Source organism: Ascidia mentula, chromosome 6, assembly GCF_947561715.1.
Source record: "Ascidia mentula chromosome 6, kaAscMent1.1, whole genome shotgun sequence".
NCBI lineage: Eukaryota > Metazoa > Chordata > Ascidiacea > Phlebobranchia > Ascidiidae > Ascidia > Ascidia mentula.
The window spans coordinates 656739-679026 of NC_138571.1; the positions used below are offsets into that span (position 1 = coordinate 656739).

Consider the following 22288-nt stretch of genomic DNA (forward strand, 5'->3'; position numbering starts at 1 on the left):
TTGCATTTTAGATCAACATAATATGTCTTCGTCATCTAGATTCTAATTTACGCCACAAAATGTCCTCTGAAATCAAACAATTTCGCTTCATTGCCAACATAACTTCGCATGGAGAATTGCTAACAGCCAACTGCGCCGATGGAATGTGATTTTAATAACGAAGCAAGGACAGTAAAATAGGCGGAAAGGAAAGTTAACGCTCTCAAACAATGCCAAGCAACGAATAAGCTCTACACATACTTGATACAAAGCAGAGCTGTTGAATATGAAAATGTTGTAAGATTTAATAGCTTATGAATGCCAAGATAACTCTCGAACTTCTTAAACTTTAACGGGAATCAGTGATTTCTGGTAACTGTAGAAGTTTAATCATTCCGCACTTTCAAACTGCCTGTGATCGCCACTGAAGTTTATCACAGAAAGTTAAAAATCAGTGCGAACGCGAGGAAAGAAATTTCTGTAATAAAGGCGTGGTTTCGCGGAGCTAGCAAACAAGTTTAACCGAACTCCAATCCCACCAAGCCAAGCACAAAAGCTACAAGGAAACTTTAAACTATACGAGTCGAAAATATTTTGTGGAGTCGAAGTCGGTTTTTATTTACGTGACAACACTTAACTACACCCAACGTGGTAAAATCATAACTAGAAGTTTCAAAGTTGTCAACACACAATATCGTGTCAGTAATCCACAAATAATTCACAAACCAATAAAAACAAATCTCAATTTTAATCGCGCACAAGTTAAGAATTATCAGGGTTACCGAAATTTCCACAAATATTATGCAGGTTCTGATTGATTTTCTTTTATTGGAATGTGTGTAACAGGTTCACTGGTATTACAACAAAGCTGGATCAGCCATTTTTTTCGATAAATCGGAGCGAGATCTTTAAAATCAAGCTCACGGTGAGGTTCGAACTCACGATCCCAGGGTTAACCAGGCCCTGCTATCTACATGAACGCAGCGGTTATATTGTGGTCGATACACACTGATGTGCAAGCGCACAACTTGCCAGGAGATTAATTACATGTTGTCAAGATTTAGACCAGATTATATTGATACAAGAACAATTTATGCACGTGGTGGCGCAACAGAGTCAATGAGAATTATTAAGTGTTGCGAAAAGTGGAAATTATTGGCAACATTGGTCAAGAGCCCAACCCATAATCCAAGATGAAAATCTGATCGGGATTTGTGTCCAGGATATCCTGGGTTCAAACCCACGTGTGGCCAAAAAATTGAGGAATTTATCCAGAGCTTGAAAAAGTTAAACAAAATCACAAACAAAGTCGGAGACAGATTGAATACGAAATGGAAACGAGGAATTTACAAATTATATGCGTAACACACAGTAAATCCTGGTCAACATTACATCACGTGTTACGTCACCGAATTAGCGTAGCGTGGTGATATTCGGTTGTATAATGTACACTACATGTTTCATCGGAAATAACTTAAGGAACTGCAAGTTAGAATGGAAAGTTAAAAGTCAACTATTCCTGGCGACTTTGATCCGATGAGATTCTTCCCTGCTTGTGTGAAGCCACATCTCCAAGCACGCAATATCTCAATGTTGTGAACACATGCAGCCAATGACTCAGCACTTTCATCCGTCAAATTATTGTAGGACAGACAAAGAAACTCCATCTAAACAACAAAGTAACTTAACCTTGGAGGTTAGGATCATGTTATGGTCGTAAATATCTAATTATGTTGTTGTAAAATGGCCAGAGTGGATTTGTAACAACATAAACTAAAAAGTCAAAAATAAACACAGCAAGTTTCTTCTCATCAGATTATTACGTCAGTGATCTCATCGTTGTTTACAATATTTGGTTCAAATATTTCTCATGAAGAAAATCACAATGATTTTGGAAATAGTGGTCATTGTTCCAAAGCAACTGACATTGTTTGCAAATAAACAATGGTTTGTTAATATTTGAGTCAAACTTGTTATTTTGCTGTAATTCTTTCGCGTTATCGGTGTGACGTCATCCTGCTTATACTTGGATAAGGAGTGGTTATGTCAGGCGATTTTAGTGTTCTGGTATATTTATTACAGTTTCCTGGTGTGATTTTTAACTGCAGTTTTTATGTGGTTATGTCAGGTTCGTTTGTTTCATTGCAGTTTCCAGATGTTATTTTTTGTTTGTTTCAAACGAATACAGCAGTGGTTACAACCGGGATGCAATTTGTAACTTTTAGTGGAGCCACGAGCTTTCCTTTGTACTCTAAAGCGGATTATTTGCTTAAAATAAAGTTTAGTGTAAGAAGCCAGGATTGAACAGGTTACAAACCGAAAGTATCTCAGAACGCAAGAAAGCAGGTAAATATAAAACACTGCGGAAGTTGTTATGGATGGCAAAGTATTGCTAATTTCGCACCCTGTGTTTGCAGTCTAGGTTTCCGGGGTATCGTTGAAATGCCATAGCTTCAAAACCTAGGCATATTGCATCAAACTGTTGCTTCAAAAACTCACAGGTGTAATTTTGTCAGGCGAGGATATCTGACAGTTGTGAGTCGTGAAAGCAAACAGATTTTATGTGTGAGATTAGTGGCAACTCTCGTATGCAAAGTCGTGCCAAAAATATTAATTCCACTTGTCGACTCGAAATGGTTCAAAGTGGAGCTCGATTCATCGACAACTGGCAACATTTTCACAACCAAAGTTTGGACAAGTATTCGACGACCGAAACTTAAAGCAACAAACTTTGGTCACCGATCAACTTAGGGTAATTCTCTAAATATTATTGGTTCCTATCGTTTAAAATTTCACATTGCAATTTCGGATACCACCAGCCAGCTGATGGGAAACTTAACAAGAAACTTTATTAAGAAACTGAGGTTTGCTTTGGACCTAATATTGTATGGGACAAGAGAGTTGTCCATAGATTCTGTTCTGCTTGCTCGACGATTTGAATCAATGTTACGAAGCAGGAATACGGAACGGAATATGGACACCAGTAACACTGGTAGTTTCGGTTAATCCACAACCAGACACACATCGTTAACCACTGCCGTTACCAAGCAATTTGATGAAGCAACTCAGAGGAGGTCGTGGTTTCGCCAAGATACATGTCAGACGAATCTAACCTTGTCATACTTTGGCTCGAAAGCTGAAAGATATTAGCGCTCAGCACTCATCGATGTGAATTCTTCCACAAATCGTTTATCAAGATGGACTCCCACCCCAGTTCACCTATGATATTGAGTACAGACTTCAAGCTGACTTCTCACATTTGATGACGAGGAAACAACTGTGGATTTCGGTGCAAACTTCCATTTCTTCACAAGTTTCTTTACATATGATTTGTTAACTCCGTTTTTCTAAACGTTACGTTTTAAAATAACACTGGAAATATTGCACTGGGGTCAACTTAGCGTGGGATTTCACAATCTCGATACGTCAACGCTGCGTCGTTTCAGAGAAGAGTAATCTTGCCCCACGCGGATTTTCCATATATTTGTCGCATTGTTAATCAGTGGGCATCAGAATTTACCCGAGAATACTCAATGACTTTGTTCAGGATTGGGTAAAATTATCAGAGGTAATAACACGTTTTTGTCGCATACGTGATTATTTATATTTTTGTGGACAGTATCATACACGCTTGTTTAATTTGCCTTCGATCCGAAAGCCATCGGCGTTAATGGACGAGATGCTTGCTTTGTTAGGTGATGCTTTTACCATAAACATTTCGGGCAAAAGCGGCAATGTTGTCCACCAGGAAAACTCCCACGCTGGTTGCCTGTAATGGCTGAGGTAACCGGCTAACCAACCGGCCTTTACCTTGCACGCCATTCCAGCCGAAAGACTCTTATCGACACGGGCGTCGAAGTCAGTGCCATGTCTCCTACTGGATTTGAACGACGCACAAACGCAAGAGATATTGCATGAAATCTGCTCATGGCAGCTCTACTGCCTCCACGGCCGCAAGACTGCAACGCTTCGCATTTATTTTTGCCGACGTTTCCCGTTTATTAGTGCGAAATTTTACATTCTCATCACTTGTTGGTAGATATACACAGACAACGCCTTGTACATACGCGTTTGCAGAGAAGCTACGCAAGAAGAAATGCTTTTATTTGACTCCACAGCTGATTATTGTTGCCAACGTTTCAATTATTGGCGTCCTTTCCTCGTTTATCCATGCCTCAGCTTTCCGGCTCTATGCCGAAGCATGGAGTAGAACATCACATATTCACAGAAATTATCGTTGTTTGCATTTTAGATAAACGTATAGATTCTAATTTACGCCACAAAATGTCCTCCAAAGTCAAACAATTTCGCTTTATTGCCAACATAACTTCGCATAGAGAATTGCTAACGGTCAAACTGCACCGATGGAATGTGATTTTAATAACGAAGAAAGGACAGTAAAATATGTGGAAAGGGAAGTTAACGCTCCCAAACAATGCCAAGCAACGAATAAGCTCCACACAGACTTGATAGAAAGCAGAGCTGCTGAATATGAAAATGTTGTAAGAATTAATAGCTTAGGAATGCCAAGATAACTCTCGAACTTCTTAAACTTTAACGAGAATCAGTGATTTCTGGTAACTGTAGAAGTTTATAATCATGCTACCTGTGATCGCCATTGAAGTTTATCACAGAAAGTTGAAAATCAGTGCGAACGCGAGGAAAAAAAGTGATTTTCTGTGATGAAGGCGTGTGATTGCGCGGAGATAGCAAACAAGTTTAACCGAACTCCAATCCCACCAAGCCATACACAAATGCTTCCAATGATCACAACACACAGCTATACGGAAAGTTTAAACTAAACGAGTCGGAGTCGAAGTCGTTTTTTTTACGAGTATACCCAACGTGGTAAAATCATAACAAAAGTTTGAAAGTCGTCAACACACAATATTCTCATCCCTTCTGCAGCTACTTTATATCTTGTTCATTCATGCATATCTTTTATCTGGATTTATTTTAACACGTGCAGTTAATCATGCAGAACATAGTATGACGTCACAATCAACTAACTTGCAGCGCGACTGGAAAACGGTAAATCAAGAACAGCGTGTCAGTAATCCACAAATAATTCACAAAACCAATAAAAACCAATAAAAATTTTAGTCGCGCACAAGTTAAGAATGTACAGGGTTACCGAAATATCCACAAATATTATGCAGGTTCTGATGGATTTGTTTATTCTAATGTGGGTAATAGGTTCAATGGTTTTTTCTCGATGAGTCGGAGCGAGATCTTTAAAATCAAGCTCTCGGTGGGGTTCGAACTTGCGATCCCAAGGTTAACCAGGCTCTGCTATCTACTTGAACGTAGCCGTTGTATTGTGGTCGAGACACACTGGTGTTCAAGCGCACAACTTGCCAGGGGAATAATTACATGTTGTCAAGATTAAGACCAGATTACAAGATGAGGTTGGACACAGGGAAAGAAGTTTGAGAAATAAAATTGATACAAGAACAGTTTTACACGTGGTGGCGTAACAGAGTCAATGAGAATTGGTGGATTCTTTAACCACCTCACGGACGGGCTATAAGGGGAAACCCTCACGCGTCAAGGGGTTACTTCAGTTCATTGCGATTTACGTCGTTTACGTCACATGTGAATGAGAATTAATGTAGCGAAATGAGGAATTTACAAATTATATGCGTAACACACAGTAAATCCTGGTTAACATTGCATCACGTGTTACGTCATTGAATTAGCGTAGCGTGGTGTTATTCAGTTAAATGTACACTACTTGTTTCATCGGAAATAACTTAAGGAACTGCAAGCTAGAATGGAAAGTTACAAGTAAACTTTTCCTCGCGACTTTGATCTGATGAGATCCTTCCCTGCATGTGTGAAGCCACAACCATCAGCATCCAACCTCTCAATGTTGTGAACACATGCAGCCAATGACTCAGTACTTTCATCCGTCAAACGGTTCCAGGACAGATTAAGAAACTCCATCTAAACAACAAAATAACTTAAGCTTGGAGGTTTAGGATCATGCTATGGTTGTAAATATCTAATTATGTTGTTATAAAATGACCAGAGTGGATTTGTAATAACATAAACTAAAAAGTCAAAAATCAACACAGCAAGTTTCTTCTCATCAGATTATTACGTCAGTGAACTCATCATTGTTTACAACATTTGGTCCAAATATTTGTCATTAAGAAAATTACAATGATTTTGGAAATAGTGTTCATTGTTTTAAAACAACTGAAACCATTGTTTATTAACATTTGCGTCCAACTTGTTATGGCGAAATTACGGCACAAATTTTGCTGTAATTCTTTAGCGTTATCGGTGTGACGTCGTCCTGTGTAGACTTGGATAAGGAGTGGTTATGTCAGGCGATTTTAGTCTTCTGGTATATTTATTACAGTTTCCTGGTGTGATATTTAATTTCAACGTTTTTATGTGGTTATGTCAGGTTCGTTTGTTTCATTGCAGTTTCCAGATGTTATTTTTTGTTTGTTTGTTTTAAACCAGGGGCGGGCAACTTCTCCAGTTGGCGGGCCTGATATGGGAAAATAAAGTACTTGGCGGGCCGGATTCCTGAATCGATACATTAATCGCGTATTTATCCACCTATACAAGGAATCTGACCGGGACTGTCTGCGGGCCGCTCAAAATCCCGTCGCGGGTCGGATCCGGCCTACGGGCCGTATGGTGGCCGCCCCTGTTTCAAACGAACACAGCAGTGCTTACCAACCGGGATGACATTTGTAACAACGGACATCTGACAGTTGTTGGTCGTAAAAGCAAACAGATTTCATGTGTGAGATTAGTGGCAACTCTCGTATGCAAAGTCGTGCCAAAAATATTGATTCCAATTGTCGACTCGAAATGGTTCAAAGTGGAGCTCGATTCAATGGCAACTGGCAACATTTTCACAACCAAAGTTTGGACAAGTATTCGACGACCGAAACTTAAAGCAACAAAATTTGGTCACTGATCAACTTCGGGTAATTCTCTTAATATTATTGGTTCTTGTCGTTTAAAGTTCCTCATTGTAATTTCAGATACGACCGGCCAGCTAATGGGAAAACTTAACAAGAAACTTTATTAAGAAACTGAAGTTTGCTATAGACACAATATTATATTGGACAAAGATGTTTATAAATTATGTTCTGTTTGCTCTGCTCGATGACTTGAATCAATGTTACGAAGCTGGAATACGGAACGGAATCCGGACGCCTGGGGAACTCCGGTAGTACCAGTACGGAAGTCGACGTTACCAGGTAGGACATTTGGTAGACAAGGTACGCCCATGAGTACAGACTTCCAGTTGGAAAACGATCTCACATTTGATGAGGAGGAAACAACCGTGGATTCAGGTGCAAACTTTTCCATTTCTTAACAAGTTTCTTTACATATGATTTGTAAACTAGAATTTCACAAATGTCGATACGTCATCGCTGTGTCGTTTCAGAGAAGAGTAATTTGGCCCCACGCGGATTTTCCATATATTTGTCACATCGTTAACCTATGGGCATCAGATTTCACCTGGGAATACTCAATGACTTTGTTCAGGATTGGGTGAAATTACCAGAGGTAATTACACCTTCTTGTCACGTGATATTTTTAAATGTACTTAATTTTTATGTGCAGTACTACGTAAAATTGTGAGTAAGATGTTGTCGTCGTCAGAGATACAACATTTATTGTTGGACGAAACCATTGTGAAGGACGAGCAGCTAACGAATAGATGTTTGTAAATGATTGTTACGAAATTCCGATGTTTTGTTGCAAATGAAGCTTGAATAAAAGCTGTTAATTCATAATAATTCAGAAAGCCCTGGATCTGGACATGATCATGAAACAAATATTTATTACACATTACGGGCGGCCAACATGTCGATCACGATTGTTCAACCGATCGTTTAACTGGTCGATCGCGTCTCATTTTGTTGTGTCTTTACAAAGAATATTTCAGTATCGGAAGGCAGCTATTCGTGAACTACTTAGCGAAACTCGACCAAAATCGAATGTTTTCTTGTCGATCGTATTCGCTGACATGCTAACCATCCCTGGTACATATCGTTACATGAGTATTTGGCCCTGAAGTCGCAAAAAGGAAACAAGTGGTCGACAAAACATGGCGATCAATGGAAAATCCGCCCAGTCAACTTAAACATTAAAATCATGAATCCATGTGAGCACACGCACACCGAAGCGTCTATCTGACAATTTCTGTGTTCTTTACCAGCTTGCTTTTAAAGTTAGTCGCGCGATGTTCTTCCCATCACATTTGTTACAACAATTGCAAAAATCCCAAACAAGAAGATTCAAGCGCTGAGCTGGGTGCAGGGCGACCCCTTCGCTAAAAGCACGGAACAATTTGTCGCTGCCATTTGCCGAGAGCGCAAGGAATCGTGTAAGTAAACCGCTTTTCGGTGTGTGACAATCGTATCAGAATTTGAGTCAACTCTCTCTGCGTGTTTACGAAATTACGCTTTTCCTTGTTATGAAATACGATGGACAGTGCTTTAAACTCCAGAACCTCTATAACGTGGCATAGACGCTTATGCTCGAAAGTCCGGTGGTGGTGATTTTCCCGAATATCGAGGATGGATTTCAACGGTTGTTGTTAATTTATTATGCGACATCACCTGACGAAATCGAATGCATTATCGCATCGGGCATTCGTCAAACTCCTGAAAGTACGGAATAAATCATGCCCGCGTACTTAGAAGTCCCATATAAAACGCTCCGCAAGAAATCCTTTAAACGCAATTCAACCAAAAACATTTCCTACAAGCTATAGTGGCGCAAGGCTCCTGAAAGGACGGTGTTCCAATGTATTTCAAGGTTGACTGGATAGATAGCTGTTCACAATATACAACGTATGGGGACGATGACGTAACAATGCGAGTTCGTTTCGTGCGTACACACCGCGAAACACGCGCGCTGTTGTGGTGTCGAGTGCGAGTGCGGCGCCAATTTGTTATTCGTCCGTTCGCCCGTTGTGAAGCAAAGTCAGTTACTACGTTCCGAAAGCGATCAATCTCAATAATATTAACATATTCACATCATCTCCATCCGTGTGGAACAACCCGACGAAATAGTTGGTAAGTTTGTATCAGAATGATTGACGGAGGTAAACCGATTCCTGACCATAAAAGTTAAACGACGGCAACTTGCAGCCACTTGCATTCTTTAGCCGCTGGGGACGTCCGAAATCAAACACAGCGCATTTGATCGTGAGCTGTTGGCACTTTACCCAGCAATCAGATGTTTACAATACTTTATTGATGGGCGAAATTTTACTGCGTAAACAGACAATAAACCTCACACTTTTGGTTTGGAAAAAAACGCAGAGCTTTGGTCCGAACGTCAACAGCGACCTCGGCGATATCGGAGTTCACCACTGATGTGCAGCAAATCAACGAGAAATGCAATAAAGTCGCCGATACCCTTTCGCGTGCTACCATGTCTACTTTGCAAACGCCAACCTTGGATTTCGACTTTGAAGCTTTGTCAACCGTGCAAAAAACTCACGAGGTACAGATGTATCGTCAGCTTTGAAAGGTCTTGATTTTCAGGATATTACGATTTCAGGTGTTAAGCTTTTATGCGACGTGTTCCAGCAACATGGACGAAAAGTGTGTTTGACGTTATTCACGCACTTTCGCACCCATCTATCCGCATCACCAAGCAGCTTATTACTTCCAAATTTGATAGGATTGGATTGTGCAAACAAGTGTGTTTATGGGCAAGGCAGTGTTTCTTATGCCAGCGAGCCAAAGTACAACAGCAACACGAAAGCACCGCGAAAGGATCCACGTCCGTCAAACGGTTTCAGTCACGTTAACATTGACATGGTAGGGCCATTACCACAATGTCAAGGAAATATGTATTTACCAACGGTGGTAGACCATTTCACTTCCCATGCAGGATTATGTGCGCACGCATTGAATATCCCGTTTCGGTATTCCAGCCCACATGTCTACCTTTGGTATTGTTGGGAATACGAACTACCCCCATGTTGAGACATAACAATGTTCGCGTCAGCGTTCCAAAATACATCAAGACGAGAGAATATGTGGTTGTTCGATGCGACACCCACCGACCTCCTTTAACGACTCCTTACGGTCCCGTTAAGTCGTTTAACCCTGATATTGGCGGTCGCGACCTACACGTATCCATCAATTGCCTGAAGCCAGTGTACGTTGACTTGTCCTTGCCAGTTCAGGTAGCGCGCCCAGGTCCGCCGGGAAGACCTCGACGTCACGAACGCCCACCAGCAAGTTACCAGGCGTGTCGACTGACCGCTACTGGAGGGGGGTACTGTGGCGACGTTATTGAACGTGCCACAAACTGAGTGCACCGAAGCGTGCAATGTGCCTTTTTCTCACATATATTTGTTAAACCGCAGTTCACTTCAAATTTTTCTGAGACGCTCAAGATAAAAGCTGTTACCGCATTGGTGTGATGAAATGAAAAGGGATAAATTTATGCAAACAATACCAAGGGACAACGGTGAAAAGACGATTGTGCAATTGTGAAGGAATAATGATGGATGGAATGAAGACAGTTTAGTGTTTGCCTCTGTTTCGCATGAATCGACAGGGTTTCCCTACTTAAATTTGCTGAATGGAAGATTTGTGCGCAAACTGTTGAACAGATTTGTACTGAACATAGCGTATGTGAAAATACCAACGTCACTAACTATAGTAAGCTACTTCAACAAGACTCAGTTTGTGTTACACGATAAAACTTAATGACTTTGCTCAGGATGTCAATGGGAATGAGCGGACGTATCATATGAACATTTCGGATGAGTTTGCGTGAAACCTACGATAAAACTTTGGACGAACAGACGACCGGTTGCTCCCAGGTAAGTGTTATGGTTGGCGACAGTGATACCAACGATGCGTGACGATGAGGAGTTACTGGGAATCAAGTTGGACCGAAACCCGACGACCGAAACAATTTTACATGTTTTTGTGCAAACAATACTTTTCTATTTTTTAACATTTCAGTTATTTTGTTTGTTTCAAGACACCTCAATATTTCACTGATATTCATTTTTACAACTTTACACCCCTTGATTTTAAAGGTGGCATTTAAATAACCAAAAGTCTGTAACTTTCTTTCCGTGCGTTGGATTTTTGATCGCGACACTCACAAAAGTTCGTGTGTGTTGGATGAATTCCGACTAAGATATGAAATCACTCACCGGTTTCTTCAACAGTTTGATCTTCCACGATAGATGTTTGGCACCAACACTTGTCAGACCGCATCCACCCAGCCACACTCGTTCAATGTTTCGAATGCAGTCGGCCACGTAAACTGCACCACGGTCTTCTATATTGTTGCCCGTGAGGTTGAGCATCTTCAGCTGAATGAAATAACATCAATGTTAAACAAAGTGTGAATAACAACACAGATAAGTGATATCAAAAACAATAAGTTGAAAACACGAATCAAACAAGTAATAATTATATTTAGTCAAGCGCGAATAATTCTTATCCCTATTTAAATAAATCCGATTGATTTAATGAATAGAAACTGGGACAGACGAAGTAATTGTGAGGTTTGTATCAGATGATGGAGGTAAATCGATTTCTGATAATAGGGAGTTTTGTTTGCCAACAATCGCCTTCTTGTTATTTGTGATAACATAAAGGGCCATTGTTTTGTAGGCATCGCATTTAACGTGTCACAAACTGTGTGCATTTTACCCATGTGTTTTTCGCACTAACACGGGGATTACAGGATTCTCGTGAAGTCTAAACCTTTCCGACATTTATCAAGTTACAGCCAAAGCTTTGTTGCATCCGATTAATCCTGTTTGGACTCGCATAGCCCAGCCGCTTTGGAGGTTTTGGTGCAATCATATGAACCTTGAATAAAAGCTGAACAGTAATAATTCAGAAAGAATTGAGACGCAAACGAATTAGCTGAAGAACTAACAGCCACTGTCGGGCGATGCAGGTCGAAATCAACGAACTGAAATAGGACCAGGAGATTAACTGCCAAATTTAGTCAATTCCGCTGAATATTAGCCACCCTAGTTTCAAACATGTGTTATCGTGCAGTAATGAAAAACTAAAAGACATACGCAAAGTCGATTTTCACTGCTCATGTTCTGCAGAGCTTGTGTGTAAAATTACAGTCGCTTAATTTAAAAATGTTCAAATGACTCGCGAATAACTGTCAAAATTAGTCAAATTCGCCTCAGCCACCCTAATTTCAAACATGCGTTTTCGCACAGGAACAAAAAAGTAAAGGACATACGCAAAGTCGATTTTCACTGCTCGTTTTCTACTTGACTGTAGTATTTGTTTGTAAAATTTCAAGTCGCTTGATTAAAAATGACTCCTTACGATCCTTTCAAGGTTTTGCAGCGAGCTGGCCAAACAATTTAACCCTAATATGATGTTGGCAGATATACACAGACAACGCCTTGCACATACGCGTTTGCAGAGAAGCTGCCCAAGAAGAAAGGCTTTTATTTGACTCCACAGCTGATGACTGTTGCCAACGTTTCAATTATTGGCGGCTTTTCCTCGTTTATCCACGCCTCAGTTTTGCGGCTCCATTTAAACTTGATATTGGCGGTCGCGACCAACACGTATCCATCAATCGGCTGAAGCCAGCGCACGTTGACTTGTCCGTGCCAGTTGAGGTAGCGCGCCCCAGGCCGTCGGGAAGACCTCGACGTCACGTACGCCCACCAGAACGTTACGTTGCGCACAAATAAATGTACAACTACAACAAACCCATTTCAAAAGCTTCTACGTCATCTTAATTAAGCAGAAAACTGCACTAAAGTAGCGGCGACCAATAATCGTAAACCTTTTTCGCTGTAGCGAATTTGTTGTCACACAAGTTATCCTGGTACAACAAAGTTTTGTTTCATTAGGAATGCGTCTTATATTGAAGATACAACATAGTTTCAAATATTAAAACACCTACATTGCGTTGCCTCAAAGATCGGGGCAAGGAAACGTGCAAGTAAATCGCTTTTCGGTGTGTGACAATCGTATTAGAATTTCAGTTAATTCTCTCTGTGTGTTAATGTGCCGTTAAAAAAATACAGCAAGACAACTTACAATCGTTGTTATTGTGTTCCTGTCACGAAATTACGCTGGTCCGAGATGCCGGATTCGCCTGACTCCCAAATGTATTAATTTCGTATATTCTTTACGCATTTTTCTCCCCGCCCGATTTTACCTTGGCACGCCGAAGGCGGTTAAATTCGGTTAACTTCTATTTGGTTAAAATAGTTTAATTGGCTCTTTTGCACATATATGATTTGTTGAGATTAATTAAAGCGTTGTACATAACTTTTTTATTTTACCTTTTTCTATTATTTTCTATTAGCCAAATATTTTTGCATAATGTCATGGCAAGATGTATTTACTCGCGGTGGTAGACCGTTTTACTCGCAGGCAAGAGGAAATTCCCATGCAGGATTACGTGCGCCCGCGCTTTCATCTACCATTGAATATTTCCTGTGGCGGCGTCATTATACGTTCTACAAACTGTGAGCACCGTAGCGTGACGACGATCGAAACTTGATGCAACTAAGCAACGTTAGCCACCCTAGTTTCAAACACGGGTTATCGCGCAGGAATAAAAAACTAATAGACATCCGCAAAGTCGATTTTCACTATTTGTTTTCTGCAGAGCTTGTGTGTAAAATTTCAGTCGCCTAATTTAAAAAAGTTTAAATGACTCGCGAATGACTGTCAAAATCAGTCAATTCCGCAAACCTTGGCCACCCTAGTTTCAAACATGTGTTTTCGGACAAGAATAAAAACTAAAAGACATTCGATTTTCACTGCTCGTTTTCCACTTGACTCTAGTATTTGTTTGTGAAATTTCAAGTCGCTTGATTAAAAATGACTGCTTACGATCCCCTTTAAGGTTTTGCAGCGAGCTGGCCAAAAAATTTAACCCCAATATGATGTTGGCAGATATACACAGACAACGCCTTGCACATACGCGTTTGCAGAGAAGCTGCCCAAGAAGAAATGTTTATATTTGATCCACAGCTGATGACTGTTGCCAACGTTTCAATTATTGGCGGCCTTTCCTCGTTTATCCACGCCTCAGTTTTCCGGCTCCATTTAAACTTGATATTGGCGGTCGCGACCAACACGTATCCATCAATCGGCTGAAGCCAGCGCACGTTGACTTGTCCGTGCCAGTTCAGGTAGCGCGCCCCAGGCCACCGAGAAGACCTCGATTGTGATTAGATCAAAGGAATGGAACCAAAGGAAGTTCAGTCTTTGGTTGTTCCCAGTGAGTGTTATAGATGGCGATGGTGATACCAACGATGCGTGACGATGAGGAGTTTCTGGGAATCAAGTTGGACCGAAACCCGACGACCGAACAAATGTTACAAGTGGTTGTGCAAACAATTCTTCTCTATTCTTTAACATCTCTATCGATTTGATTGATTTAACACACCTTAATTTAATCACTGATTTTTCTCTGTTTATTTCATTGATTATTGATTATTATTTATTTTATTTGGCTTTGTAAACGCATTTTTCCTCCTAATTTTACGAGTCTTTAATACAAAGAGAGCCGCTATTTTTCGTGTGGCTTCTTGCTTTGCTTTTAGCGGTGATTCGTTATTGCAGGTTAACCAAAACTAGAAGCAAGTTGAAGTTGGACACAGTTATGTTATGTCAAAGTTCGGGTTCCGGTGTAGTACGTAGAATGTACACAAGAGTTGAGATCCTGATTTCTGGGGAAGAAGCAGAGGAGCAGTAGGTGGGTAACGTGAAGAGGGCGAGCGAACTGTTGCCATCCTTCCTTTATGCGGCGCAACCAGGCTTCACCGCCTAAATGTGACGAAGGGACTCCCATGGGTGTGATTGTGTTGCCTTATTTTGGAGAGCTATCTGACACCATGATGCGTCCTCTTACAGATTTTCACATCCAAGTGTTTAAACGCCCGCCTGTTACATTACGTTCTTCGGACTGCGCAGGAGATATGCCCTATGTGTGAGTTGTGGTGTACTAAACACACTGCGGCAACTTCGACATGGTCGATATTGGTGAGACTGACCGCGCATTACGAACACGACTGAAGAAACATCAGCGTGACGTAATTACCTGACAGAAGTCTACGGGGACAACGCGATAGCAGTATAATAACTGGATTGGTGTGGAGCATGTAGCGACTTGGTGTATAGTACAGATCCAAAAAAGTCATGATCTTCAGAATGTCTCTAAATTATAGTTGGGGTATACATAGCGATATGGCGACAGTCGGCATTTAAACAACTAAGCCTGTAACTTTCTTTCGTTTCGTGCGTTGGATTTTTGCTCGCGACACTCACAAAAGTTCGTGTGTGTTGGATGAATCCCGACTAAGACATGAAATCACTCACCGGTTTCTTCAACAGTTTAATCTTCTCGGATAGATGTTTGACACCAACACTTGTCAGGCCGCATCTACGCAGATACACTTGTTCAATGTTTCGGATGCAGTCGGCCACGTAAACCGCTCCACGGTCTTCTATATTGTTGCCGGAGAGGTTGAGCTCCTTCAACTGAATTAAATAATATCCAAGTAAATCAAAGTGTGAATAACAACACAGATTAATTATATTAAAAACAATACGTTGAAAATACGAATCAAACAAGTAATAATTATTTCTAGTCAAGAGCGAATATTTCTTATCCCGATTTAAATAAATCAGATTTATTTGAAAGAATTAAAACTGGGACAGACGAAGTATTTGTGAGGTTTGTATCAGAATGATTGACGGAGGTAAACCGATTCCTGATAATAATACATCTTACGTCCACCCAGTGTAGAACTAGCTTGTTAGTTAGACTCGGCGATCCAAGTTATAAGATGACGCTGGTTGCCATCAATGCCTTATGTAACCGGCAAACCAACCGGCCTTTTCCTTGCACGCCATTCCAGCCGAAATTTTCTTATCGACACGAGCGTCAAAGGCAGTGCCATGACTTCTACTGGATTTGAACGACGCACAAACACTAGAGATATTGCATTAAAATCTGCTTAGTTCGATTGCTGCATCCACCACGGTCACAAGACTGTGACAAAAGAATTTCGCTAAAAAATTTATTTCGGTTGTCCCAGCAACATGGACGAAAAGTGTGTTTGACGTTATTCATGCACTTTCTCACACATCTATCCGCATCACTAAGCAGCTTATTACCTCCAAGTTTGATTGGCTTAGATTATGCAAGCAAGTGGGTCTATGGGCGAGGAAAATTCTGTAACGACGTTTACCGCAGTGTTACAACATATACCAAAGTTTGTCCATTTTGTTCAGAGTTCGTATGTATCTGACAGTCAGTAACAATGACATGCAATGGGCGATAGAGGAATGTGTCGGGTGATAGAGGAAGGTGTCACCAAACTCTAACAAATTGCATACGAATAACTGAGAAACGATCCGGGCGCCATGATAGAAGCCATGGACGTTCAGAGAGGTATCATCTAACGAATACAATGGTTAAGCATTACATACCGATATGGCGACAGTAGGCATTACTAACTTAGCCTGTAACTTTCTTTCGTTTCGTGCGTTGGATTTTTGCTCGTGACACTGAAAAAGGTCGTTTGTGTTGGGCGAATTCGTACAAGGACATTAAATCACTCACCGGATACTTCAACAGTTTAATCTTCTCGAATAGATGTTTGGCACCAACGCTTGTCAGACCGCATGCACTCAGATTCACTTGTTCAATGTTTCGGATGCATTCGACCACGTAAACCGCACCACGGTCTTCTATACTGTTGCCCCAGAGGTTGAGCTTCTTCAACTGAATGAAATAATATCCAAGTAAATCAAAGTGTGAATAACAACACAGATTAGTGATATTAAAAACAATACGTTGAAAATACGAATCAAACAAGTAATAATTATTTTTAATCAAGCGCGAATATTTCTTATCCCGATTTAAATAAATCCGATTTATTTAAAAGAATTAAAACTGGGACAGACGAAGTATTTGTGAGGTTTGTATCAGAATGAATGACGGAAGTAAACCGATTCCTGATAATAAAACATCTTACGATCACCCAGTGTAGAACTAGCTTGTTAATTTGACTCGGCGATCCAAGTTATAAGATTACAATACAGGGAGTTTTGTTTGCCAACAATCGCCTTCTTGTTATTTGTGATAAAATAAAGGGCCATTTTATAACATAAAGCGCATGCATTGTAACTGACTCTTTCTGAGCGCTTAAAATAAAAGCTGCAACCGCAAGCTGCCAAGGTATTTTCGCACAGATGAAACCAACTACGCTTTAGTGCGTTGAAATCAACGCGTGAAACCTGCGATAAAAGCAAATGAATTTGCTCGGGATGTCAATGGGAATGAGCGGACGTATCATGTGAACATGTTGGATGAGTTCGCGTTAAACCTGCGATAAAACTTAATGACTTTGCTCGGGATGTCAATGGGAATGAGCGGACGTATCATGTGAACATGTTGGATGAGTTCACGTGAAACCTGGTAATTTGTTTTCGATGTCAATTTCTCGCCAATAAAAATTGTTGCTTTTCTTTTTCTCCTTCAATTTACCATAGATGTTTTTTTTCTTTTAAAAGTACTCAGCGCATATGATGCTCAAACACTGTGACCACGTTTATCGCCGTGTTATTTTGTTAAATTATGAATTAAGTCCATTTTTTCGAGTTTCCCTAATTCAACCATGATCTTTTGAGAAATCTTGATAGTGTTGACTATATTTTCAGGTGTGAATTCGTTCACGTTATACGATAATCATTATGATCATTTCAAATATCACGCAGTTTATTATTGAAATAAAATTTCCAACAAAATTCATAGCATTCGAGGTTAGCGGCTGTGGGCGCGATTTTCTGAACGTGGCAAGCAGCAAAGCTTTCACACCAGTTGCCGTCATGCCTGGACAGCATGATTTTCTTGCTGATAGCGGTTGACCGCGGAATTAAATCTGATTTCAACTTTTTCGTTAGCTGCAACGATTGTAAGCTAGTTTTCGTTTGACTTGTTGTGATTAATCTAAGGTGATTTTACCAGCTTTTATTTATAAATTGAGTGTTTGGTGGTAAGTTATCACAAAATATAAATGGCCTTGCGTTAATTAATGTTTGGCTATAATAAAATCATTTGGTTTAAAAAATCTTCCAGATCAGGGTCACATCGTCATTTTCCTGTTCCAACAGTAATAGCGAACTAAATAATACAAATGTTCCAAGTAAATGCTCTGTACATGATTAATTTGATGATTATTATGCTAATCGATAATAACAACTTGTTTTATCGCTTGTTAAAACTAAATGAAGTTTCGTACCAAAGTTTCTACGACACAAAGACGCTCAAGGTATTTTAGATATTGAAATGATTTGTCGCGTTGACGCCAACCGCACTGCAGGTGGGAATAGGCGACCGTCATGCATCGCCAGCCGCAACCGCCAACTGCGATATCGGCGTAAAAAAAAGTCGACACCAAAACTCTTAACAAAAGCACCGACCAGTCGCGTGCAATTGCCGACGCCGATTTGTTCACGCCTCAAAGACACACTTGTTGTAATATGGTTTAAATCAGTGCTTCGGCAAACGAGGTTAATGTACGTTGCTCTGTATAAACGGGGGTTACAGGATCGTCGTTTGATCTGAATCATTCGTTGCATGGTCTGTCATTGAAAACTTTGTTAAGGAGACAGCAAAAAAACGGCGTTTCCTTCGTGGAACATATTATCACCCGGACACATTTACAAATCCATTAATCCAGGTGAAGCATGTCGTTTGCATCGCCTGAATGTAATGCCACCGACAAGGGCAAAATCTCAATGATTGCTTGCTGGAGCAACGCCTTTCCTAAAGTGTTTAAACTAACGCATAAAGAGAACGAATTGAAAAGTCAAGCAAGAATTGTTTATAAACGACCGCCATCTTTGGGAATTATTCTGACCAACTACCGGCAACTGACATTGCAAACAGACTGCAGCAGGACTGCGGGGAGTTACGCTTGCAGACGGTGCGCAATGTGCGGACACCATGGCAACCATAAATCCATGGTCATTGAAACCACCAATTTAACGACAAACACAGGTAAAGAATACAAACAAACTCAACACCTATCCTGTGCAAGTTATGGCATTTATATTGTAACGTGCCAAATCTGTCATGAGCAGTAGTTTGGTCAGACAACAAATGGTTTCTCAAAACGATGGAGACCGCACAGTCCAGATTGGAACGTGACAATAGGCAAAACGGGGAGTACCGAAAAGACGACCGTGCGCCACCATTAGTAAGCGCACAACCCCTCGTCCGGTCAACACCAGCCCACCGACAGCTCTTTTGCAGTGACATTTGTGGAACAACCGATGGTCAATATGCTGGATGTTTGCGAGGCCAAATGGTCAAACCAAACGTTTTTGTCATTGCTCTTATGACGTTCTTTGTTCTGTTTAACCCAAAAAACTGGGGCCGCAACGCCTTCCATTGCTGTATAGTGCACAGACAAGGCAACAATACAGGACTTTTTGCTTTTTACTTCAGGTTTATTTTATTTCATTTTATTTGTTTTATTTCATTCTTTTGTTTATTTTACCAATTCCCGGGTAGCTTTTTGTGACTTATTACCAAAATAAACTGGCGAGCGTGGGTTGATAATAAGAATTAGCATTGCAATTGTTTGATTGGTCATCCCATGAAAACGTTATATATATCCCTCATGAAAGATGTTAAAGGGGTAGATTCTGGAGAAATTAAGGAACCAGTCACGACCGGAAACATACATGTTTACCACGTGGGTATTTTCACTAAAACAAAATTTGAGCAGTTGGCTTTAGTTTCTTAACTATTTTCGTCCTGTGCTCCAATAATTCCATTCAATTTCAGTAGCGCCCCCCTTCAAAAATTACAGCATACTTCATTATTCCGACGAAAACGTGCAGAAATTTATAAAAACATGTATGACAAAAACAACTTAAAGTATGTTATGTCACAAACACGAACAACCAAACCCTGCAATTGATGCGAATTTCAATTGATTCCTTGCAACAACTGGGTATATTCGATGTTATTATGAATAAAACCATAATATGAAACCAAATACACCCACACATTTCAGCCACCAAAAACTAAATAACATGTAACCCATATGGGGATAACGGTCCAGTCGTTGGAAAACCCTTGCATTTTCCCTGGCAATCAAGGATCGTATGATTTGTCACTCATGAAAAATTTTCATTTGCGTTTCAAAGTCTCACAACTGGACTAATATCTCACTGGTATAAAAATACATAAACAACATCTTACCGGTTTGCTTCTCCTTTGAATCACGAAGGTGAGATTCTTGAGGTCGGTCGGGAGGAGCGATGAGTTACTGAGGTCGATCTCATCAGGGAGTAAGGAGGACACGATTGATGTTATCTCCTCATCGTTCGCTTCATGCGCCCAGCTGCAACATCGAAGTATCGCTTGATTGGTCGGTTTCCCCATATACGACGATGCGAGATTCTTCAGCAGCTTCTTCTTAGCTTCCTTGGTACATTTCAAACAAATCAAATTAGTAGAGCTTGAATCCTGCGTCGTCACTGAATGTTTTAATTGAAAAACAACTTAATTTGCCGAAGTTACCTAAAATGTGACCCTGCTTTATTGGTTATGTTGTTTTACGTCAGTCGGCTCTTCTTATAAAACAAATAAACCTAACGCATAACACCTCTAGTACGCTGATATTTTCATGCATATTGAACGCATTCATTGCAAAACAAACATAAATGCTGTTCCTTTCGGCCAGTCGGCCACGTAAACCGCACCACGATCTTCAATATTGTTGTCAGAGAGATCGATCAGTTTTAGCTGAACGAGGTAATATCAAATGTGAATAACAACAATACAAATGGGTGGTATTGAAACTATAGTTTGACAACGCGAAACAAAATAATAATAATTATTTAACTTTGGCACAAATATTTTTTCTCCCGATATAAATAAATGTCTCATTACGCAGAAAACTTAAAAGTTGATGTTTGTGTACTCGTGTGGAACACACGACGATGTAATTGTGGGCTTTGTATCAGATTGAATGACGGAGGTTTCCTGATGATAAAACTTTTAACGACAAATCAATTCAGAACCCACTGTAAAACCAGCTTGCTGGAATATTGCACTGTGTGTAGAACTAGCTTGCAGGTTGTGAACTAGCTTGCAGGTTGTGAACTAGCTTGCAGGTTGTGAACTAGCTTGCAGGTTGTGAACTAGCTTGCAGGTTGTGAACTAGCTTGCAGGTTGTGAACTAGCTTGCAGGTTGTGAACTAGCTTGCAGGTTGTGAACTAGCTTGCAGGTTGTGAACTAGCTTGCAGGTTGTGAACTAGCTTGCATAATTAATGGCGCTTGGCTTTTGCATCGCAGAAATCGACAGGATTTTCTCCAATTTTCAATGACGAAATATCGATGCGCCAACATTTCAAAGACTAAACTCAATTACGTAAGTTGGAGTTAGAAACCAAGTTACATCGAAGTTCGAGTTCGGATAAAGAGATGGTTTAGAACCGTTTTTGTTTTTCGCTCATATAATTACAATCATTTTGATTAGCGACATATCTTTCAAAACTGCAGGATGCAAAATCATCGACAGGATAGAGCGTCCGACCAGACACTGCCTGAGTCGTAGAATGGTAAGATCTTTGTTTATTCTTGTGGTTGAATTCGAAGTATGCGCTAAAGCACGACTGTGCAGTATTCCAAATACGGTGAAATGGATCGCCTGTGTTGTTAAAAATACAAATTGGGCACTGGTGTAAACGTCTTTGTTCGTTTTGTTTTACACGCTTTATTTCATTATGTATTTTCACTTCACTTTCACGTTCACTCACTTGTTTCCTTTGTTTTCTGTCACTCTCACCCTTTTTATTGTATTTGTAATTATTTTGATTTTTACTCATTTTTATACGCCCGAGCAGTCACGCTTGGCAAATGTGGGCAGCGGTGATTGGTTCAAGTGCTGGTGGCAAAAATAACAGGCAAAAAGCCGGCAGTTCTCTGGTGGTGGCGTGTTGCAAACACTGTTTTTTGGTGAGAGATCGTATGATGTGAATTGTTGATGAACGCTAGTTGTAGTGGAACGTTCATTTTGTGCCAATCTTATAACAACCGTTGTTTTATTCGTGCTTTTATCGTTTTATTCTCATATACTTGTCAGCGTTTTTCTATTTTATTACAAAGGCAGCCACCTTGGTCGTGTGACTCCAGGTCTCAGCGATAGGCCATCAGTGCAGAAGATCCTAGGCGTTAACCAAGTTAGGAAGACAAGCTAATTTCGGTTACATTTGGCGAGCACGCCAGGACTCTGCTATCGCTTGTGAGGAGTCACATCAC

At 40.4% G+C, this 22288-nt stretch overlaps 1 protein-coding gene across 1 annotated transcript in view; it reads right to left on the reverse strand.

Annotated features, from left to right (window-relative positions):
* Nucleotides 1–1481: 1481 nt before the first annotated feature.
* The window catches only part of LOC145906415 (protein NLRC5-like), an 83539-nt gene continuing 62732 nt past the window's right edge, over nt 1482–22288 (reverse strand). Inside the window, exons 6-7 of the mRNA XM_082993830.1 lie at nt 15321–15482; nt 1482–1646 (exon numbers count right to left, since the gene is read on the reverse strand). Of these exons, the coding sequence (XP_082849956.1) occupies nt 1482–1646; nt 15321–15482 (327 nt within the window). The remainder of the gene's footprint in view (nt 1647–15320; nt 15483–22288) is intronic.